At 38.0% G+C, this 19,263-nt stretch overlaps 1 protein-coding gene across 3 annotated transcripts in view; it reads left to right on the plus strand.

Moving 5' to 3' along the window:
* Positions 1-4,942: 4,942 nt before the first annotated feature.
* USP15 (ubiquitin specific peptidase 15) overlaps positions 4,943-19,263 on the plus strand; it is a 59,152-nt gene continuing 44,831 nt past the window's right edge. For all 3 annotated transcript variants that reach the window (XM_062491960.1, XM_062491961.1, XM_062491966.1), the window contains exons 1-3: positions 4,943-5,075; positions 15,987-16,114; positions 19,121-19,251. In XM_062491960.1, the coding sequence (XP_062347944.1) occupies positions 4,987-5,075; positions 15,987-16,114; positions 19,121-19,251 (348 nt within the window). In that variant the 5' untranslated portion in view covers positions 4,943-4,986. The remainder of the gene's footprint in view (positions 5,076-15,986; positions 16,115-19,120; positions 19,252-19,263) is intronic.

Raw genomic sequence — 19,263 nt, forward strand, 5'->3', positions numbered from 1 at the left:
TCTATTTTTAGCATGCACTGTGCAAATCTTACAAAACCTATCTTCTACATTGTATTTAGATTTCATGTATCTCCAACACCTAGTGCTTAAAGCCTACATTATGAATAATCTTTTTAAAAACATGGCTCTTGAATTATATTGTTGACAAGCTTTGGGCACAATTAATGCACTTAATTTTATCTCTTGCCTTCAAAACCAAACAGTTCATTTAGCAACCATGTAGGAGAAAATTCGGATTTATTCTGATGTGTAAATCAAATACAGGAATTGATCACAGTTTTGACATATAGACAACCATGGCTAAAACCATCATACCTTTCAAATTAGTTTCTGTGCTTAAAATTTCTGAAGGAAAAACATTTTTGAAGACACATACAAATGCTAACTAATTCATAGCAATCTAAATAAGCTGGGGGTTTGTGTGGAAAAAACACATTGAATTAAGAAAATGGAAAGTAATTTTATCTCGTGGAAAATGGGTAATTATTGTTAACATTAATATCTGATCAGATCATTAAAAGCTTATTTTTCAGACATTCTTATTTCAAGTCCTAGGCCATTAGAATTTGACATATATTTAAGTGTATGTTAAACACATGATTAATCAATAGGAATACAATTTATTAACTACATTGTTAATGTAAAACATACTTCTAATATTTCTATATGCCATATTTAGAATATATTTCTTTTTAATTCTCTTCATGGTGTTATTAGAAGTCATTCCTCAGAAAATTAAAAAGGAATGCTCTCTAATATTTAAAAAATTCAGAACTGGAGAAAATGGAAGACACTGGCTTTTCTTCCATTGTCATTAAACTAGGAATATTCTTGGGACATCCTTTGTTTATATCACTGAAGTTTTTCTATCATCATTCCTCTATATCTACATCTATGATCTTTCTGAATTAATCTGTCCAGGATACCTGATCCTAGACTTAGTACATGAAGGCAAGAAGGTAATAGAAAAACTATGCATGTAGCTTTATAGGCATTTTAAAATTATCCATTCCTTTTTCAAGAGTCTTTATCTCTCATATGAAAGATAATTTTGGTAATGCTAATTACTAAAAATGTAGAAGAAAATGTAACCGTCTGATTAAATCAACTGAATAGAAGACAAACACATTTTTAAATTTCTTTATTCTTATCTCAACAAAAGTGTGTTACTACAATAATAGCTAGTTATTTTGATTCCATCTAGCTGAAACAAGAGTTCAACATGGCTATGCTCAGCCTCATTGAATGATGTAGATGATGCACAGACTGGATTAGGAATAGGATTCAAACCTACAGTTCAGTCATAGTTTTATGTCAGGGACAGAAATTAGTATCTTAATTACATGCTATTTCTCCATCTCTCAGCCTGTCAAATTTATCCTGCATTTTCTTTCTCTCTTTAAATGAAATGTATATTCTTATTTGCTTCTGTCTATTATTCAACTCCTGCTTTCTTAAGTTCCCCCAATTTTGTTATATACTGAATTTCTGTTCCTGTATCTGCCCTTCATGTTTATCTTAGAGAAGTCCTGCTTTGTCTTGTTTAACTTTAGTCTACAGTTATTTCTGCTTTCTTGGGTTTTTTACTGAACTGTTTAAAAGAAGCTTGCAATTCCATCACTATTTTAAAATTACCAACTTCCATACAGTTAAAAAAAAAAAGAATAGAGAAAAAAAACAGCAGTGGTGGCACTAGTAATTGATTTTGGCTCCAATTTGAATTCACAAAAACATACTCAGCTAATAAAATTAGTTCTACAAGGGTTTCCATCAGATTCCTCAACCAAAAGTGAAATTATCTGTTTTCCTAACTCTATGTGTGAACACCACATAGAAAATACACTCATTGTATCCATTCTAATATGTCAAACTCTGTGTCTGATGCAGCTTCAAACTGGAAAGGAAATTCACACAGCTACCAGTGGCTGTAAGCTCACTGTAGACCACTGGGGAGGGGAATCTGAAGCCCTCTTTTCCCCTTCCACAAATTCCCAAATGCGGTGTAGGTGGTTGTCCCGGTTCTGACCAGGACTGGGTTCATATAACAGTAGCTGGGAGGAGGCATGGCCAAGACCCAGAGCTTACCCTGTGTCACCTCATGTACTTGCCAGTGGTGGGGGAAAAAGAACCTCTTCCTGGGACAAGGAGTACCTTCTGGCCAGCTAAGGGAGGCAGAGGGAGCAGTGCTGTGCTGTTGGTTCTGGGCTGGAGGGAGTGGTTAGGGTAGTGTGGCTGTGGTCAAGTCGAGCTCTTCAGTGAGCAGTTTTGCATGTGAATCACTCTTTCTCTTTTGAACACTTTTGTTATTAACACTGTTGCTGTCACTGTCCATTTTCTTAGCTCATTGCTGTTTCCAATGAATTGTTCTTATATCAACCATGATCTTCACCTTTTGGACTTCCAATTCTTCTCTCCAGCCATGCTGCAGGAGAGATGGGGGAGTGGAAGGGAGAGCCAGCGAGCAGCATGTAGTTTGGGGTCTCAGTAAGAGCACTAAATTTAGAAGTACCACTCATAAAGCATGGCAGTGGTCTTGAAAGAAAACAAAAAGCAGTGAAGTTAACTATCCTGTATTACCTGTGAGTGAGACTTGCAGTTGTCTGTTTTTGTTACAGAATTTATTGTGTACAGAAGCTTCTACTACTGAGATGCAGAGCTCCTCATATCCCAAAAAAGCAAGTTATATTTTAAGCTTTGTTAGCCAAGTCCAGTAATTTACTTGAAAACAAGAACTGAGAACTTAAACTTTATGTTGAATTGGGAATCAATAGAATCATCAGTTTACACAGTTTGTTATCTGCAGCCCACTTGCTGAATGTCTGTGCAATTAATACGCTGTATTAATTGCATCCTTTTCAAGATCAAGGTCTAGAACTACAAAAAACATGTTTACAAAAATTCATCCATTAGCAATGAAGTCAGGCAAGGATGAAGGTCCACTGACAGCTGGAAGGCCTGCCACCTCAGCTAGCTTTACAATATCCTTCATTAACTTATATCACAAGGAGTAAGATGTAAATCTGCATACAAGTGCCTGGGTAGTATTAGGTAAGGTAGGTCATTAATCTCTATCTCCAGTGCTGCTTCTGTTTACCAGGTGGTTTAAAAGTTAAAGATCCTCAGGCACTCTCTAAGTGACAGAGGTACTTAGAAATAATCGCTTGCCCGCTGATAAAGCTTAAAAAACCCCCAGATTTAACACTAATATGCATTTTCCATGAATGCAAGTTTAGGATACTGTTCCATTATGAAAAACATTTTTTTGTAAATTGTAAACTTTTTTGTAAAAAAAAAAACAATTTGTGAAACAGTGTTTCAGTGTTTCACTGGTAGCCCCAGAAAGAGTCATACTCTTTTCTCTCTTTGGCAATTCTTAAAGTTCTGCTTCAAATGGAAGATTGTATGCTTTGCTGTCTCTATTTGTAGCACCTAATATCTGTCTAGTATCCATTTCTGTACCACAAAAAAAATGAACTCGGGAATACATCTTTCAGAGAGTAACCGCAGTTATGCAACACAAAGCACAGAGGCATGGGTGATCCTTCTGCCAAAGTAAGCTGTTGATGGTCCTGCCACAGCCTGATGAACAATGAAGCTCTTTTCCAGAACCGTGGATTGAGAAATATTTTCCCCAAAATTTCCATGACATTATAATTTCTGTATAAATTCAATTTTGGCACAGAGCTAACTTTCAGAGTGTAAAACACTGTTCTTATCTGTCAAGCTCTGGTGTGTGTGGGGTGGGAACTTGACAAAGGTGTTTTTAAACTTGGAGATTCTAACCCAGAAATTTATTCCTGAAGTGGCTGGAAACCTTCTCCTTGTTGCCCAGTTAAGTTTTCTCTCATTAAATGTAGCCATTAGATCCACAGCTCTCCCTAACATTTATCTTTTACTTCCCTGTCCCTCTTCCTGGATTTCACATTTCAGCTCTCGGAGAGGCCATGAATGTCATCACCAGTCGCTCTGAGCTCCTGGGAGTTCTTATATATTTGATATGATTTCCCTATTATAATTTTGCCTTTACTTCAATATCATCATCCTCACTGCTAATCCTGACAAAATACTTTCTTAGCTTTGTCTGTGTGACAGCCTTGCTTCCATTTTTTTTGCAGTGCACCTATCAAGATAGCACGTTTTAGTGCTGTTTGTAACAGCTACACTCTACCAGATTCTATGGGCTAATTAGCTAATAATGGCTAATAGCTTAAAATACTTACCTGGCAGTCCAAGATACCGCTCTGGTGTTAGTCACACAATGCACTGGGTGTAATGATTCGGGCAGAGGAAGGGGGCCAGGTGTACAATTGCAGGCATTACACACACACCAGGCAGACCTACAAGAACAAACTCTTGTTTTCAAATGTTTGTAACCAGCGCCCTTGGTTACCAGCCCTAAATTCCCACACCAATTGGATTCTTTGAAATCTCTGTACAAGTGTGAAGACCGAGAGAACCTGTTTATATAATGGAGTATATGGCTTTTTTTTTTCCTCTTGTGTGTGTGTGTGTGTGTGTGTGTGTGTGTGTGTGAAATGCCAAGCAACAGGTTGCATTGTTCGTGCAAGGTTCAGGCAAGAGCGACTGAAACAAACACAACAAACAAATTAGCGGTTGGTTTCTGAGAAGATCTGGAAAAACTAATGTGAGTCACACAGAATATCTGAACCCGCCCAGTATTAGCACAATGTATGAGTTACAGGGATCCAAACCACTCATCTGGCAGTGAGCCATAAGAGATCTAATGACGCAAGCGCTTCAACCAGGGCACTGAGGGCAATGTCTGAGGCCCGTCCCTCCCCGGGAGGGGGACGGGACAGACCTCCCGGCCGCGGGGGGGCGCTGCACCGCCCGGGCCCGCTCCGGCCCCCTCCCCGCGGCCCCTGGGAAGGGCGGGGCCGCGGCCGCCCCCCGCAGGCGTCACTCCCAGCATGCAGCGCGGCGCGCTCCTGCCCCTGCCGCCGCTGCCGCTGCCGGGCGGAGAAGATGGCGGAGGGAGGCGCGGCGGATCTGGAGACCCAGCGCACGGACGTCGCGGCGCTGCTCAAAACCGCCCTCCGCAAGGGCGACACCTGGTAAGGGAGGAGAGGGGGGGCTTGGGCGGACCGGCGCTGGCGGCGCCCTCGCCACTGCGGCCGCTTGGCTGCCGGAGGGACCGACCTCCTTCCCCTCGCCCCCCCCCACCCCACCCGCTCCCGGGGGCGGCTCGACGTCCCTCCCGCTGCCGGCAAAGTGGAGGCGGGTGACATGGGCAGGGAGGCAGCGCTGTTCCCCGCGCTTCCCGCCGTTCGGTTCCCGCAGCTCCTGCCAGGCGGGGAGCGGCCGCCTGGGTGCGGCGGGGCCTCGGCCTGGCCCGGGCTGCGGGCGGGCGGCGGGGAGGCACCGAGGTCAGCGCCCTGCGGGGGAGGGCAGGGAGGGAGCGGCGCGGCTGCCGGGGCGCGCTGCCGGGTGGCAGCCCCGGATGGCGGGCCCGGAGCCCGCGGGGAGCTTGTTCTGGCTGCGCGAGGAGTATTGAGGTGGGGGACAAGGGCCCTACTACCAGGCGTTTCTTCCATTATCCGGGCGGAAATGGCCCCGGCTTCACCTTCACGTTATCAGAAATGATACCTGTACCCTGGCCTAGCTTGCCCTGATGCTCGTCCGTGGCTGTGACAAGCCTTGAGCTTAAATTTTATTGCGACTGTAAACGCCTTAGCTTCCTAAGAAAGAGTCCCTGAAGGTGCAAATGGACCCTTATGATACGTTTTCCACAAAGAACATTTGAAAAATATGTTTTTATGGTCAGTTGTCAACAGAATAATCCACGGTTGAAAAAATTAGGTTAAATAAACACCTTTTTGGCGTGTATTTGGTAATTGAGCTTCTGTAGTTGCAGTTCTGTGAGGCTAGGAAATGGGACTTTTTTTTTAGGAGGTGAAAAAGGAACTGGCACTTCTTCCACGACTCAACCTCTTCATCTCTTCCTGTGTGAAACTGTCACCCAAAGACAAAGGCTGAAGCATTAACTTAACAGAAAATTAACTATGAATACACAGACGTAGAACTAGCCCACCTCATTTCAGCTGTCATCGCTCACTGTTCCACTTCTATAAAAGACTATATTTAACACTGTTGATACTGCAGCATGTGTCAGAAGCATACATTCTGATGCATTATTCAAATACTGCTGAGTATATGTTCAGATTTGTCATACGAGCAGGCTGCTCTTGAAACTGGAAAAGTGTAAGAAACTAGAAAAAGGAAATGAATTCACATGGTAGTGTTGAAAATGACCAGCGGTAGTAAAAGTGCGCTCAGGCTTGATGTCTTTCAGGACTATTTTTTATGGTTCTGTTGGGTAGTTCCCAGTTACTAAAACAATGTTTCAGGCAGTTAATATTGTTCAAAGAGATGGTACTTTTATGACTGGTTGACAGCATGACCGAAACAGTAAGTTTACTGTGCTTTTTAGTACGTTTGATATTTATTGTATCATATTAGTACGTTTGATAATACGGAAGGATCATTTATATGGGAAAAGCTTCTAAATGTTCTGTGAAAATATAACCAACTGTGATTGACACTGATAGAAGTCAAGTGTTTTAAAACTGAATAAGCTACAGCAAAGTCCCATTGAGTTTTACTTGTGGACTGTTAAATCAAGCTACATAAAGGTGTATGCTTGTGCATTCATAGGATTTATGCTTTGACTATGCAGCTGTCTTCACAAATTAAAAGGTACATTTAGTCCACATGGTTTTTTAAAGGAATTTTGTTGATAGCTTTTTGATCTTTTGGGACGTCCGTGAGGAAGTAACAGTTAAAGTGCTGTAGGCCATGATTCAGAATTGCATTGATTCAGTAGTAAATACTGCTGAAAAAAACTTCAGCAGAGCCATACCAGCTTGTTCTGTTTGAGCTTTAAAACACTCAAAGGCAGTCCTTTTAAAAATGCTGGCTTATACGTGAAAAGTATTTTCCATGCTCTTCAAAATTTAGAGTGGAGAGAACAATAAGCTATATATGGAAAGTATAAAGCTTTGGGGGTTTTCTCTAAGAAAAAAGCAACTAAAGAATAAGGCAAAGAGAGGCAAATCTTAGAAGCATCTATGAAGCAGCTAATTAATTTCTTCATTAGTTCTTTATGTACAATGCAAAGAGAAAGAAATAAAATTGACTTGAAATTCAATCATTTTAGAGTTAGGTATTGGAAGAAGAATTGCTAGACTTAGAAACCAGTTGGATAGGTGGTTTAGTGAGCTGTAGAGTTTGTTCCATTAGATGTTTTTAAGGGGAGCTTGGGAATAGTATGCATTAAGCTGTATTTCTCCAATGGAGAGGCAAGGTTAGTGTCTTTTAACTGCTTCAGCTGCGGGGACAAGATTTTGGGCTAGTTTGTCCCAGTGGTCTTTTTTGCATTCTCTATGGCCAGTTAATAAATAAATTATTAAACTCTGAGAGATTGATGATTCTTCCATCTCATCTCTCCATTTATCTTATTTTTCCAAACATACATTAAATAAACACCTGATTTTTCCAAGAAGAATTTCCTTTGTTTATCAGTTCTTTTGAATAATGTTGTCTACTTTCGTTAGTAAAGTCAGTATAAAAACTACACTTTTGTTCCACATAGCCTGAATTAATCTAAGTTTTACTTCCTGCAGTATTGTCCAAAGGATCTTCAGCTTCTGTGGTTGAAAGACCTAGACTTCTTCCTAGGAAAAGGAAAAATGCTACATTTTGCTGTATGTCTCACAGTTTTAGCATCCAGTATGATTACATCTCAGTATTTTGATATTCTTTCTACTGGTGCTAGACAAGTGAGGAGAATTTATTGTCTAAGAAGATATTACTCTCATTCAGAATGACAAAGATGATTGGTTGTTACAGCTGCAGGCAAATTGAACTCACTCAACATCTCTACTCTCAGAAATTGAAGAACTATTGGTGTTCATCACATTTTTAGGCACAGTATAATTAGTGTGACCAACTGGTCTTGATGATGTTATTTAATGCCTTTGTAGCTGCACTGATACTCTTGAGAATTTTGCCAAGTCTTTCTGTTTTTACAGTACTCATGGAAGTACAGCTTTCGATACTGGCAGTTATTGATCTTGGAACAGTTTTGTTATAGAGGGGAAGACCATCAGTTTTTCTATGGGACTTCTTGGGAGATTTCTCTGTAATTTCTTCCCCATATTCAAGTGTGATTTCTTGATTTTACCTTTAAAACCACCTTCGGCCCTGACTTCCCTGTAGTTCCTGTTCTTTTGTGACTGTCCTAGTCTGAGATGTTGTCTCAGTAGCTCAGATATGGCATTACAAATGCTTTCATACTCTTGCCTACCTCTTGCGCATGTTGTCATTCCTTGGTCTAAGATATGTAACCACATTTCTCACCTTTATGCATCACCTGCCAATAAAAGTTTTACTGAAAGTGCATGATTGTGACTTAAAAATAGCTAACAGCTCAGCAGTTTTACTGCTTTTTCTCTCTTTCTCTCCGAGAGTTTCTCCACTGTGCTTCTTTCATCTCTTACTTGCTATAACAATTTCTGAGCTGATGAGAATATAGCAGTTACAGTGGACCAAAACTATCACACAGAGTTTATTTAGTGGCTAAGGGAACAAATGTACAATCATTAGATGTTTGAAAGGGAATACAAAGTAGCAGTACAAATATCTACTGTATACAGAATATATTAGTTAAACCATTCTACTGTCCACATGTGACAGTAGGTGTTCATTTAGAATGAGTTCATACATCTCAAAATCTAATAGGGAAAGCAGAAGCCTTGTCTTCCAGAGAAGAGCTTGGAGAACCTTAGTCTGTTTTGCTAGAATTTTGAGTCATGTGCTGAAATAGTTACGTAAGAGGAAGATGTCTTCTAGGATAAGGATTTTTAGATGAGCAGATAAAGATTTAAGACACTATGTAAACTGAAGCTAGTCAGGTTTAGGCCAGAAGGAAGATGTTGATTTTCAGCCCTGTTAGCCAATGAATTTCAGTGCCAGTCATAACTTCACAAGAGTGATAAAGAGATTCTTAATTTCTTCTTGGTTTTTAAGATTTGCAAATTAGTAAAAACACAGGAGTATAGTATTTTTAGATTTCAGAAATATCTGATACATATCACTTCTGAAGTTCTGCTGAGTCTAGGTAGAGTACTGTTCTTATCCATACAGTAGATTTCTTGAACAGTGAAAAAAAATTATTTTCTTAACCTGTGGGAATTTCATTGCCTTTTCAATTGTTGTAGTTGGCCACTGAAGAGAGTAAGTAAAATTAAGTGGGGTGAAAATAATTTCTGGGTTTTATATATAGATATATATATATATGTATATATATATATATATATAGATATCTGATAAGTTCAACCTTAAAGGATTTTTTCCCTCCAGAAGTGAATTTTCCCACAGAACATAGAAGCATTTTCATTCTAGCTGCAGTGAAAACTCATGAATCTTGATGAACAGATATCTGTAGCCCTACTTAAAAACCCTGCAGTGCCCATCACTGATGAACAGTCTTGATGATGAAGTTCTTAGCTTTTAGAGTATTTTATGCTGTGGTCTTCAAAGAACATGTTGAGTTGGAAGGGGCCTACAGAGATCATCAAGTCCAACTCAGCCCTGCACAGGACTCCCCAAGAGTCAGGCCATGTACCTTTTTTGTCAGTACTGTCCTCAGTGTTTTCTGCATTACATCATCCATAATGTTGTACATGAACAGAACCTAGATTGAATGTCAGTGGAAGATTTTACTTGATTTCACTGAGGGCGTGATGAAATACTATGGACCTGCACTTCAGTAATATTTGGTATGATATTCTAAATTGTTTTGATAACTTCATGAAATGAGAAACAAGGAACACTATGTCAGTGTTCCAGGGATAGATTAAGAGTTGGATGTGTTTGTTTTTTGTTTTTGTTTTTTTTTTTTAATGAAGTTTAAGTTGCTGATTTTGATTTATAAACCTTGAGGTTGAAGTTTGATGTTGGGTTTCTCTCACTGCATAAAGAATGGTGCTGCCATGTGACCAGTAGTTTACAAAGATTTAAATTCTTCTGGACAATACTTACAGTGGAAATAAGTAGATGCATTTTCTTCTCTTAATTGATTTGGTGGAGTGAGAGCTTGTTAAAATCATGTTTTTTTCCAAGTCTTTGCCTGAGAATTGATTTGTTAGATTATTTTTTTAATGAAAAGTCTTTACTTAAATGGAAGATTTCTAAGGTTACACAAAACTTACATGGTTGTTAATATAATGTTCACACTGAAATTTTAACATAGAGTTGCACTCCACTAATTTTGGCTGAATCATACTTTTTGGTTGGCCTCTTGGTAGTATGGATGAAGAATGTGCTGCTTAGGTTACTGCAGCACATTAGGGGAGTGGAGCGTAAGGCAAGCTGTAGTGAGAATTTGATTAGTTAGTGTGGAATCTTGGTGCATTTTCTTGAACTAAATACTTATTTCTGAAGAGAAATCTGGAATACTTGGACAGATTTCTTAAAAATAGGAGGTAAACTACTTTTTTTTTTTTGTCTTTGACCCCTGAATTTTTTCTTGTGGATTTACCTATATTTTGAATAAAAAGATGGTATGGTTTTTGTGATGGAGTAGAATAATTATCACCATTTTGAACTTGAAGAACTTGTTAATTCTGAAAGAAAATGGAATTTGAAGACATCTATTTATTATGAGTGTATTTAGTCAAGCAGTTTTCATCACCTTAAAGTAGATTACAATACAAATACACAGATACAAACCCATTCTTACATTCTTATTTTTATAGATGCAGTTGTGCAAGAACAAAAATCAGATTGATCCTGTGCCTTTAAGCAGGAGTCCTAATTTGCTTTCTGCAAAACAGTTGTTCCACTTTGTCCTCTGTATTGCTTAATCTGTTCTCAGGCACAGTGAGGAGAGTAAAAAAAAAAAAAATCCTCACCTGTCTCTCTGGACAATTTGCACAGTTTTACTGTTAAAAGTGAAACAGCTTCTTGTTCAGGAGATACAATATCCCAGCAGTACACAGTGCAGAATGAGCATCTCTCTGTGAAGTGTCTTTATTGCATATTTAAGTTTTCTGGTTTGATTTTGAATTCAAAGAGCTAATGTATCAGTCAAAATAAATAAATCTAGGTTGCACATTGTTTAATTCTGTCTATATATAATGGTTACAACAATTCAGAATGCTTTTGACAGCAGTGGGAAATACCAAGATCTTAGTCATACTATTCAGATATTTTTCCATCAACTTGGATGTTGAGGTAGGGAATAAATACAGTTGTACTTGTGTAATGTTTCTGTTATGTTAATTAGGTTTATTCAATCAAAATAAGCAGTTAATGCCAGGTGACTTGAATTACATTAAAAAGTCACAAACCATTGGAGAGTTTTAGAAATCAGCAAGTTTCCTGGAGGTACTTTCTTTTCTTCAGTGAACAACGTCCATGGAGTCATGCGGCTGCAAAATTTTAAAAAGTCCTTAAACTTAAAATTGATTTTTATTATTTGTTGAGTTTTTACTTAAGAAATGAAGGTATATTTACAAGTAATTGTAATATTGTAAATTGTAATAGCTTCAATTTTTTGTACTTGGAAGTTAATGTGCATAGGCTGTAAGTAATCCTATTTTGGGCTGCCTTGAGTCTCTACAGTTGATCATTTGGTCATACGTAAGGATATGGTCTTTTCTTGTAGATTTAATTGGGTGACCCAATTTTATTGGGTTTGCATGGCAAGGTGTTGGTAGCAGGGTTGCTACAGGGGTGGCTTTTAGGAGAAGCTGCCAGAAGCTTCTCCTGTGTCTTACAGAGCCAATGCCAGCTGGCTCCAGATGGACTGACCGCTGGCCAAGGCCAAATATCCCAAATTGAAAATGACCCATAAGGAACATTGAATCCAACTTCCTGCTCTTTGCAGGACTACCTAAAGCTAAAGCATGTGGCTAAGAGTGTCTTCCAGATGATCCTTGAACTGACTGGCTTGGTGCTGTGACCACTTCCCTAGGGAGCCTGTTCCAGTGACCAGCCACCCTCTCAAGCTTCTCATGATGCTGAGTATGAACTTCCCGTTGCTGCTTCATACCATTTCCTAATGTTTATTCCATTATCTGGCATTCCAGAGGACTCCAGAGTATAAACTGTCCCATGTATATGATAATCTGCTTCAGACAGACAAGAAACATTTTACAGAAGAAGGCAGGTATATCTTACGAAGCAATCTGAAGCTCTACTCAGAAGTAAATACTGGATAATGAACATATCCAAGAGATACATTCTCTTGGACTGAGAATATATTCTGTAGTTTTTGATTCTACTTGCACAAAGAAAATTTTAAGTATACTTAACATAACCAAGAAAAAACTCCTAATGAAACTGTACAAATACTTTCAGTGTTGTTAATACTGAAAAATCCATATTTGACTGTAATTTTCAGCAAATGGTTAAATGCATGTTTTTGCTTACTTTTAGGTAAAGGTTTGGGACTGTTTCAATATTCTGTGTTATCGAGCAGTTGGCTCTAAGTGATTTGGTTGTCTTTTTTCTTCAAACAATTTGAGGTTACTCATTTTTTTGAAATATCTATAAATGTCAGGTATCTGATCTTAAAGTTAACCAGCTCATTTGGCTCTGCTGTTGTCTTAGTTTTTGAGATTTGCCCCACAAAACAGAACATCTAGAAATTTAAGACTGTTCTTGACTTCAATCTTTATTCAAATCCTATAGGTTTGTTTTACCTCAGAAGATGGATTGGTTATACTACTCACTAGCTAAACTGATGACATGCCAGAGAGAAAAATGTGTGTTTCCTGGTTGAGTGAAATCTTGATTCCATCAGATAATAAACATTTCTTAATCATAATTCTAAAAATTGGATAGGCCATACATTTTAACTTTGATGGGGAGTTTTGGAGTAGCCTTTTTGGTCAGGTCCACAGTTCAAAAAACTACTGTAGCATTAGATTTAGAACTCCCTCCTGCTTTGGGTAATAGTAACAAAAATAAAAGCAAAAAAAAATTGTACCAACCTTAATATACATATATTTTGGTCTGTTTTACTAATGCATGGTATGCTATTTTTGTATCTGGGACAGCACGCAGGGAAGTGTATCTGGTCCAAGTGCATACCCCAAGTTTTTAATGTTTCTTCCTTATAAAGAGCTCAAATGTCATTTAAGAAATGAGGGTTTAGCAGATGTAGTTGTGTTTATTTGAGCTTTCTCTTAAATTACTCGATGTCCCTCACAGGTAATACTTAGTCTTCAGGTGGTTGATTGTATTATAGATACTGAAACACTGATGAAAAGTTTTCGGTCCAATGGTTTGCCTTCTCGTGTGCAGATGAGTAGTCCTGTTGATCTTGGTGAGAATGCTATATTGAATGTGTTTCTAGAGTTGATTATTACTTTTCCCATTAATGCTAAGGAGTCTGGATTTCAGCTACAGGAATGCTTTAGCCGGTTGATTGATTTGCCTTAAACTGAGTGTGCTGTAACTGTGCTTTTTTTTTTCCCCTTCCCCGGCATAATCTTTAATGTGGCATATCCTTCTTGCATAAAATGAAGGTAGTGTATGGCATTTGAATGCAAATTTCTGGTTTCCCTAAACTTACTGGAAAAGTGCTATTTCATGTCTTAAGAGCAAGTTCTTATAATGAGGTGTTCTGGTTTTGGCCAGGATAGAGTTAATTTTTCCACGGTGAAGGAATAGAACCTGGAGCCCAGCCCTGGGCATATCCAGGTTATTATGCTCTACCACCCCCAGGGGTGGGAGTCAAGGGCTCCTTCTTGGGACAGAAAGGTGTGGTTTCAGGATGATAAAAGGCTTGGTGGGAGTTCATTGTCCCCCAGGATGAGCATTTTGTATGTAAATTGCCCTCTTTTTTTAAGGTTCTGTTAATATTGTTGCTGTTACTGTTTCTTTTTTTATCTAATTTCTGTTCTCAGTAAATTGTTACTATCTCAGCCTGTAATCTCTCATTTTTGTGGAGTGGGGGAATGGGAGCAGTTTTGGTTTGGTTTGGTTTTTTATTCAGCATACTAAACTGGGGAATACTGTTCTTAAACCAAGATGAGAACGATTACAGCTACTGTGACTGTGTTCAGTAATAACTCAACATAGTTTTTCTCACCTGTATCAGATTTCTATTGAAGCAAAAGTCGAAGAATGTTCATTAAAAGGCCTCATATGTATAAAACATAGATATACATGTACATGCATATACATGCCTACAGCCAGTAATTTGCTGTAAGAATTCACATATATAGTGTCTGCTAGCATTTTTCACAATCTCTACGTGCAAATTTATTTTCTTGGCTAAATAAATTCAAATAGACCTTTCTTTTCCGTGTAATGCATGTTACCTCTACTTTGTAGTAAAAGAACTTGACTGTGCTGTTTAGTTTTTATCATACTTACATGCTTGATTTATAAGTGGTCTTTCAGCTTTCTTTATACAAGAAATACTAAGCACTTATTTGAGCCTGAAAAGATTTCTAAATTCAAAATTCCTTAATGTGAAGGGGAATTACAAAAGGTTTTTTGCACTTCGTGTTAGGAAACAGCAATGTTACATTTCTGTTAGGGAGCACCCTAAAGAGATACTGCGCAGCAAATTTTGGTTGATGACAAAATTAATCAGATGTGGAAAAAGAAAGCTGATAAAGTGTTGAATATTTAAAACTAGAACAGTGGACCCCAAGCCTTCTCTCGCTGTTAAATTTTATTATAAAATATTTGTATTAATCACTCTGTTACTGGGGTGTGATAAGACATTTAACACAAAGCATTTGAAAAGTAAAATGATTCTTCAGGGGTAGTAATTTCTTAAGCATTATTTAAAATAAAGGAAGTTTCTGTGTAAAATGCTGTCTTTCTTTCTTAAGATTCATAATTCATTCAAATTTAGGTCAAGATGCCAGTGGAAAAAGGCTACAAGGTTTGGTGGTGACTGCATTCATAATCGTGCACAGTTACAGCTCTTACGGAAGAGAGGTGGATGGCCAGAGCAGAAGAGAACAGGGAGAATGCTGTTGGCTTTAAGTATGTTCATGAGAATGAAAACTTAGTGTATAAAGCGAAAGGCAAGGGCATGTCAGATTAATCAAATTCAGTTTCATCCTAATGTAGTAGCAAAAGATTTGGGATAGGCCAGGCAGAAGAAGATGAATACTTTCAGGAAGGAGGAATAATGCATATGGTATCTTTAAAAAAGGAATAAAAATCTGAGCATCACTGAACAAATTTGGCATCTTGATCGTAAAGAAATTCTGGACAAAAAGGTATAAAATATTGGTATCACTGGACTTTGTAAAAGACAGGCTGTGACCAACAGTTTAATCTGAATAAAAATACTGTAGAGCTGAGATTAGAGATATAATCACTTTATATGGAAGTGTGATGTTGGTAATTATTCATAGGAGGAACAGCTAGTCTTCTGTCAAAAGCAGAGTATTTAGTGTTTGTGTTGATGTTGACTCAGAGGAAGAAAACATGCTCTCTGGTTCTTGACAAGGCATCAGATTTCTGAAGTTTTTTAAGTTGCACGTGCTATTAATAAAACCCCAGCAGTATACAATGAGTTACTGAAAGTAACTTTACTGAACGTTCTCTCTCACTTTTTTGAATGGCTGTCTAATAATACAGATTTAGCTTGAATCTCCTGAATTCGAAAATGAAGAACAGGAATCAAAGGTGACAATCATTTTTGCTAAAAAGGGAAATGTTTTTTTTCTTCAACTTGCCATTTTTCAGTCTCTGCTTCGTTGTGTTGGCAGTCTTGCAAAACTGTACCTGGCACTGTTAGTGAAATCTTTAATTGACCACAGTCAAAGTCCTTGTTGGTAGGAGAATGCTGACACTGGTTAGCAGAACAGAGGGAAAAAGCATTGTCATTTCACAATGCTGATGAATGCTGTTGCGTTATCATGAATAAGGTAGGAAGTAGTAGCATGCCAATAATTAATATGTATTAATTCTCTCTTCTTTCTTTTAAGGTATCTAGTGGATAGTCGCTGGTTCAAACAGTGGAAAAAATATGTTGGTTTTGACAGCTGGGACAAATATCAGATGGGAGATCAGAATGTGTACCCTGGTCCTATTGATAACTCTGGACTTCTCAAAGGTAACTGCCTCTCACTGTGAAATAAGCCAGTAGTACATTAAATGCAAAATTGTCACAGGTGGTTCATCTTTTGAAGTTGGCAGTGTAAATGAACCTCAGCATATATAAATGTGAAAATTTTAGTTTCTTTTCGGACCATGATAAGGGAACTGGAATAGATTTCCCTAATAAATCACAATTTTATCAATACAAGTATTGAAACTTCTTTGTAATGGTAACAAAATATGTGATAATGTACAAATTGTTTATAGTGAGATTTTGGGTTATCTTGAGAATTGAAAATTAGTCAAGTTGACAGAAAGGTAGCTTGAGTTCACTATGATTTCCCTTTTTTTGTAGTTTAACCAAATTGCTTGATTTAAAATATGATTTTTAAGTTGAACTCTAAAACTTCTGTAAATGAGCCCCAAGTCCGTCCTTTAGCTCTGGAACAAGTGAAGAAGTGGTATTATTCAGTTCAGTGACTTAAGTTGTAGGAAATTATACAGGGTAGTTTCCTCTTTTCTTTATGGTCTTGTAAGGATGTTACACTCTGTTACTGCTGTAATTACTCAGGTCCAACTGACTTTTGCTGAACTGTAGCAAAATTTGTGAACACAGGTCTCAGAATAGTTTCCCACATATTTTAATCTTCACATCAAATTCTGTATTCTATGTCCAGTATCAAAATACCATTAAAGCTGTTAATATTTAATCTGCAAAATCTAGCAGATACAAAATTGAGCAGATAATTGGTTTTCTTCTTTGCAGTTACAGGTAATGTAATAATACTGCTTATTCTATTGGTAGGTAGTAATACCAGTTTTTCCAACTTCATGAGGTTTATGATGAACTCTTGACTTTCTTAATTCAAAACTTCTGTGATTAGTATCTCATTATTTTGCCAATTAAATGTTAAAGGTAATTGCGTCTTTCATAAAACTTCTTGTAACCATGTTCTACTAATTGTATGTCTGACACTGACCAGTGCCTTTGTAGAAGGTGCTGTATTGTCATATACATCTATATGTTCTCATCCATCCAGAAACTTTAAGGTCTTTTTGCTCCAGGTGAGTTTTGTGTTTTGTTTTCTGAAATGTGAGGATTTAGATCTTTTGTACATTTCTGTAGTAATCTTGCAGTGAGGCAGGGGTGTTCAGGTGATACATGTCAGCTGACATCAGTTGTAGCAGCTCAGTGAGTAGTAGTTTTATCCTCAGTGAGGTAGTATCAGTTTGTTCTCTCTTTTGTGTCTTTCCTTTCAAAAGTAGGCGATTTCTAGTTGTGCCAAACCCTGTTAGTTCATCTGTACCATTTATAACTTAATCTACATACATATTCAGGTTATGTTTAAAGTTACTGCTATGGAGCCTGCTTTAGGGTTAGCTGTCCAAATTTGAAGTCATGTTAGCCATTTTCCTAAAAGCTTCTGAAAACCTGTGCTCTGTTGTTCTGACACTACCAGTGCCCCTTTCAGAATAAACAGCATCAGGGATTATAAACTTCACTTTTTGCTCATTCATGGTTCTAAACTGGGGCTCCATGTTGGCAGTGATCCAGTTGCCCTCTGACATCAGCTGTTCCTGTGTAAAGGTAGTTTTAAAATTAAGGGCATTCGTGCCAGCAAATAATAGCTTTCTCTTTCACCCACTGCAAAGCAACAATCCTCTGTACTAGGTTTTCTATGTAGCATAAACTGACCCTGAAAATGGTTGGATTTTAATCTTGTCTTTGGCACATAGTATGATTTAGTTGCTCTCACACTGCTCTCCTTAAAAATGTGCATCTGATACAAAGAATAAAATAATCTAAAATTGACATGCTGCTTTTGCAGATACTCAGCAGTGTAATGCAGTGATAAGGAAAACTAATTGAATTCACGAGAGATTGATTCCAGGAAACTGAAGCAGTATGTTGTGCTTATATTACTTAAATGCTTCTCCCTTGTTTCCAGAACATTTGGAGGAAGTGAGAGCAATGAAAAGTAACAGGTAGACATTTCAGTTAATCTCAACATGTGCAAAAAATGTCAAATGTGATGTAATGCACGTGTCATGCTCAAAAGAAGAGATACATCGTAAAGTGGGCACAAAGGAGTAGGTATTTAGAGTAGCTGATTGTTCATCATAGAAAACAGTGTTGCATATGAGGGACTGAATTGTCAGAACCAGGGTATCTGTTTGATAGTTCTGAAAAAAATTATACTTGAAGAAATGTTGGTATTTTTAGAAGGAGATAATAGAATCCAAATTGCATCTTCTCACAATATAAGATCAGTGCAGCTATCCTGTATGAATCTTGTGAAGAGTTTTGTAGACCTGAAGAAGTGCTTGTGGGTTTCTCCCCACACTGTGCTCCCAGTTACAGTGTGATGCTTCCAGATGGAAAGACAGCTGCCCTAAATGTTTGAGGCTCACAGTGGCTCACATCTGGAATCACCTCTTAGACCTAAAAGATAGCTGCTAGTAATAAGGATTGAATGAAAGCTAAAAGCATGCTGCTTAAGAGATTTCAAGTTTTGCTTCATTCAAGTGCAGCATCTCCCCTTCTCTGTGAAGAATTTTGTAGTGACTGTTTCCAGAGCACATAGGATCCCTTAAATAGGAGGTTGTACCATACTACTTTCCTAGTCTGACATAGGGTGAATGACTTCAAACTTTGTCTTGAATCTACCGTTAAGTACTCATCCTTGTTTTCAGCTGTGGAAGTATCCATAATGATGTGGGAATATGTGTGAAGTGAGTGGGAGAAATGAATTTATTTTCTCTGAAAGCTGGGATGGTGTATGATAACAAACTAGGTGCTTATAATTGCATGGGGATATAAAGTTGTCACTCGTAGAGTAAAGGAATACCACTGTAATAAATGTGCTAAGCATGAACTGGATAGTTTACCTACATTGTTTCAGAAGACCTCTTTGCCATAATAGTGGTTAAATCATTGTCTGCTGTTTTTGTGGAAAATGTTACATTAAAAACTCCTGTAGAGAATTACAGTATTCAAGTGAAAATAATCTTTCTCTTACAGATGGTGATTCTCAGTCTCTCAAGGAACATCTCATTGATGAGCTGGACTACATCCTTTTGCCAACAGAAGGCTGGAATAGGCTAGTGAGCTGGTACACACTGATGGAAGGTCAAGAGCCAATTGCACGCAAGGTACTCTTTAGC

This window comes from Cinclus cinclus, chromosome 4, assembly GCF_963662255.1.
Source record: "Cinclus cinclus chromosome 4, bCinCin1.1, whole genome shotgun sequence".
Lineage (NCBI taxonomy): Eukaryota > Metazoa > Chordata > Aves > Passeriformes > Cinclidae > Cinclus > Cinclus cinclus.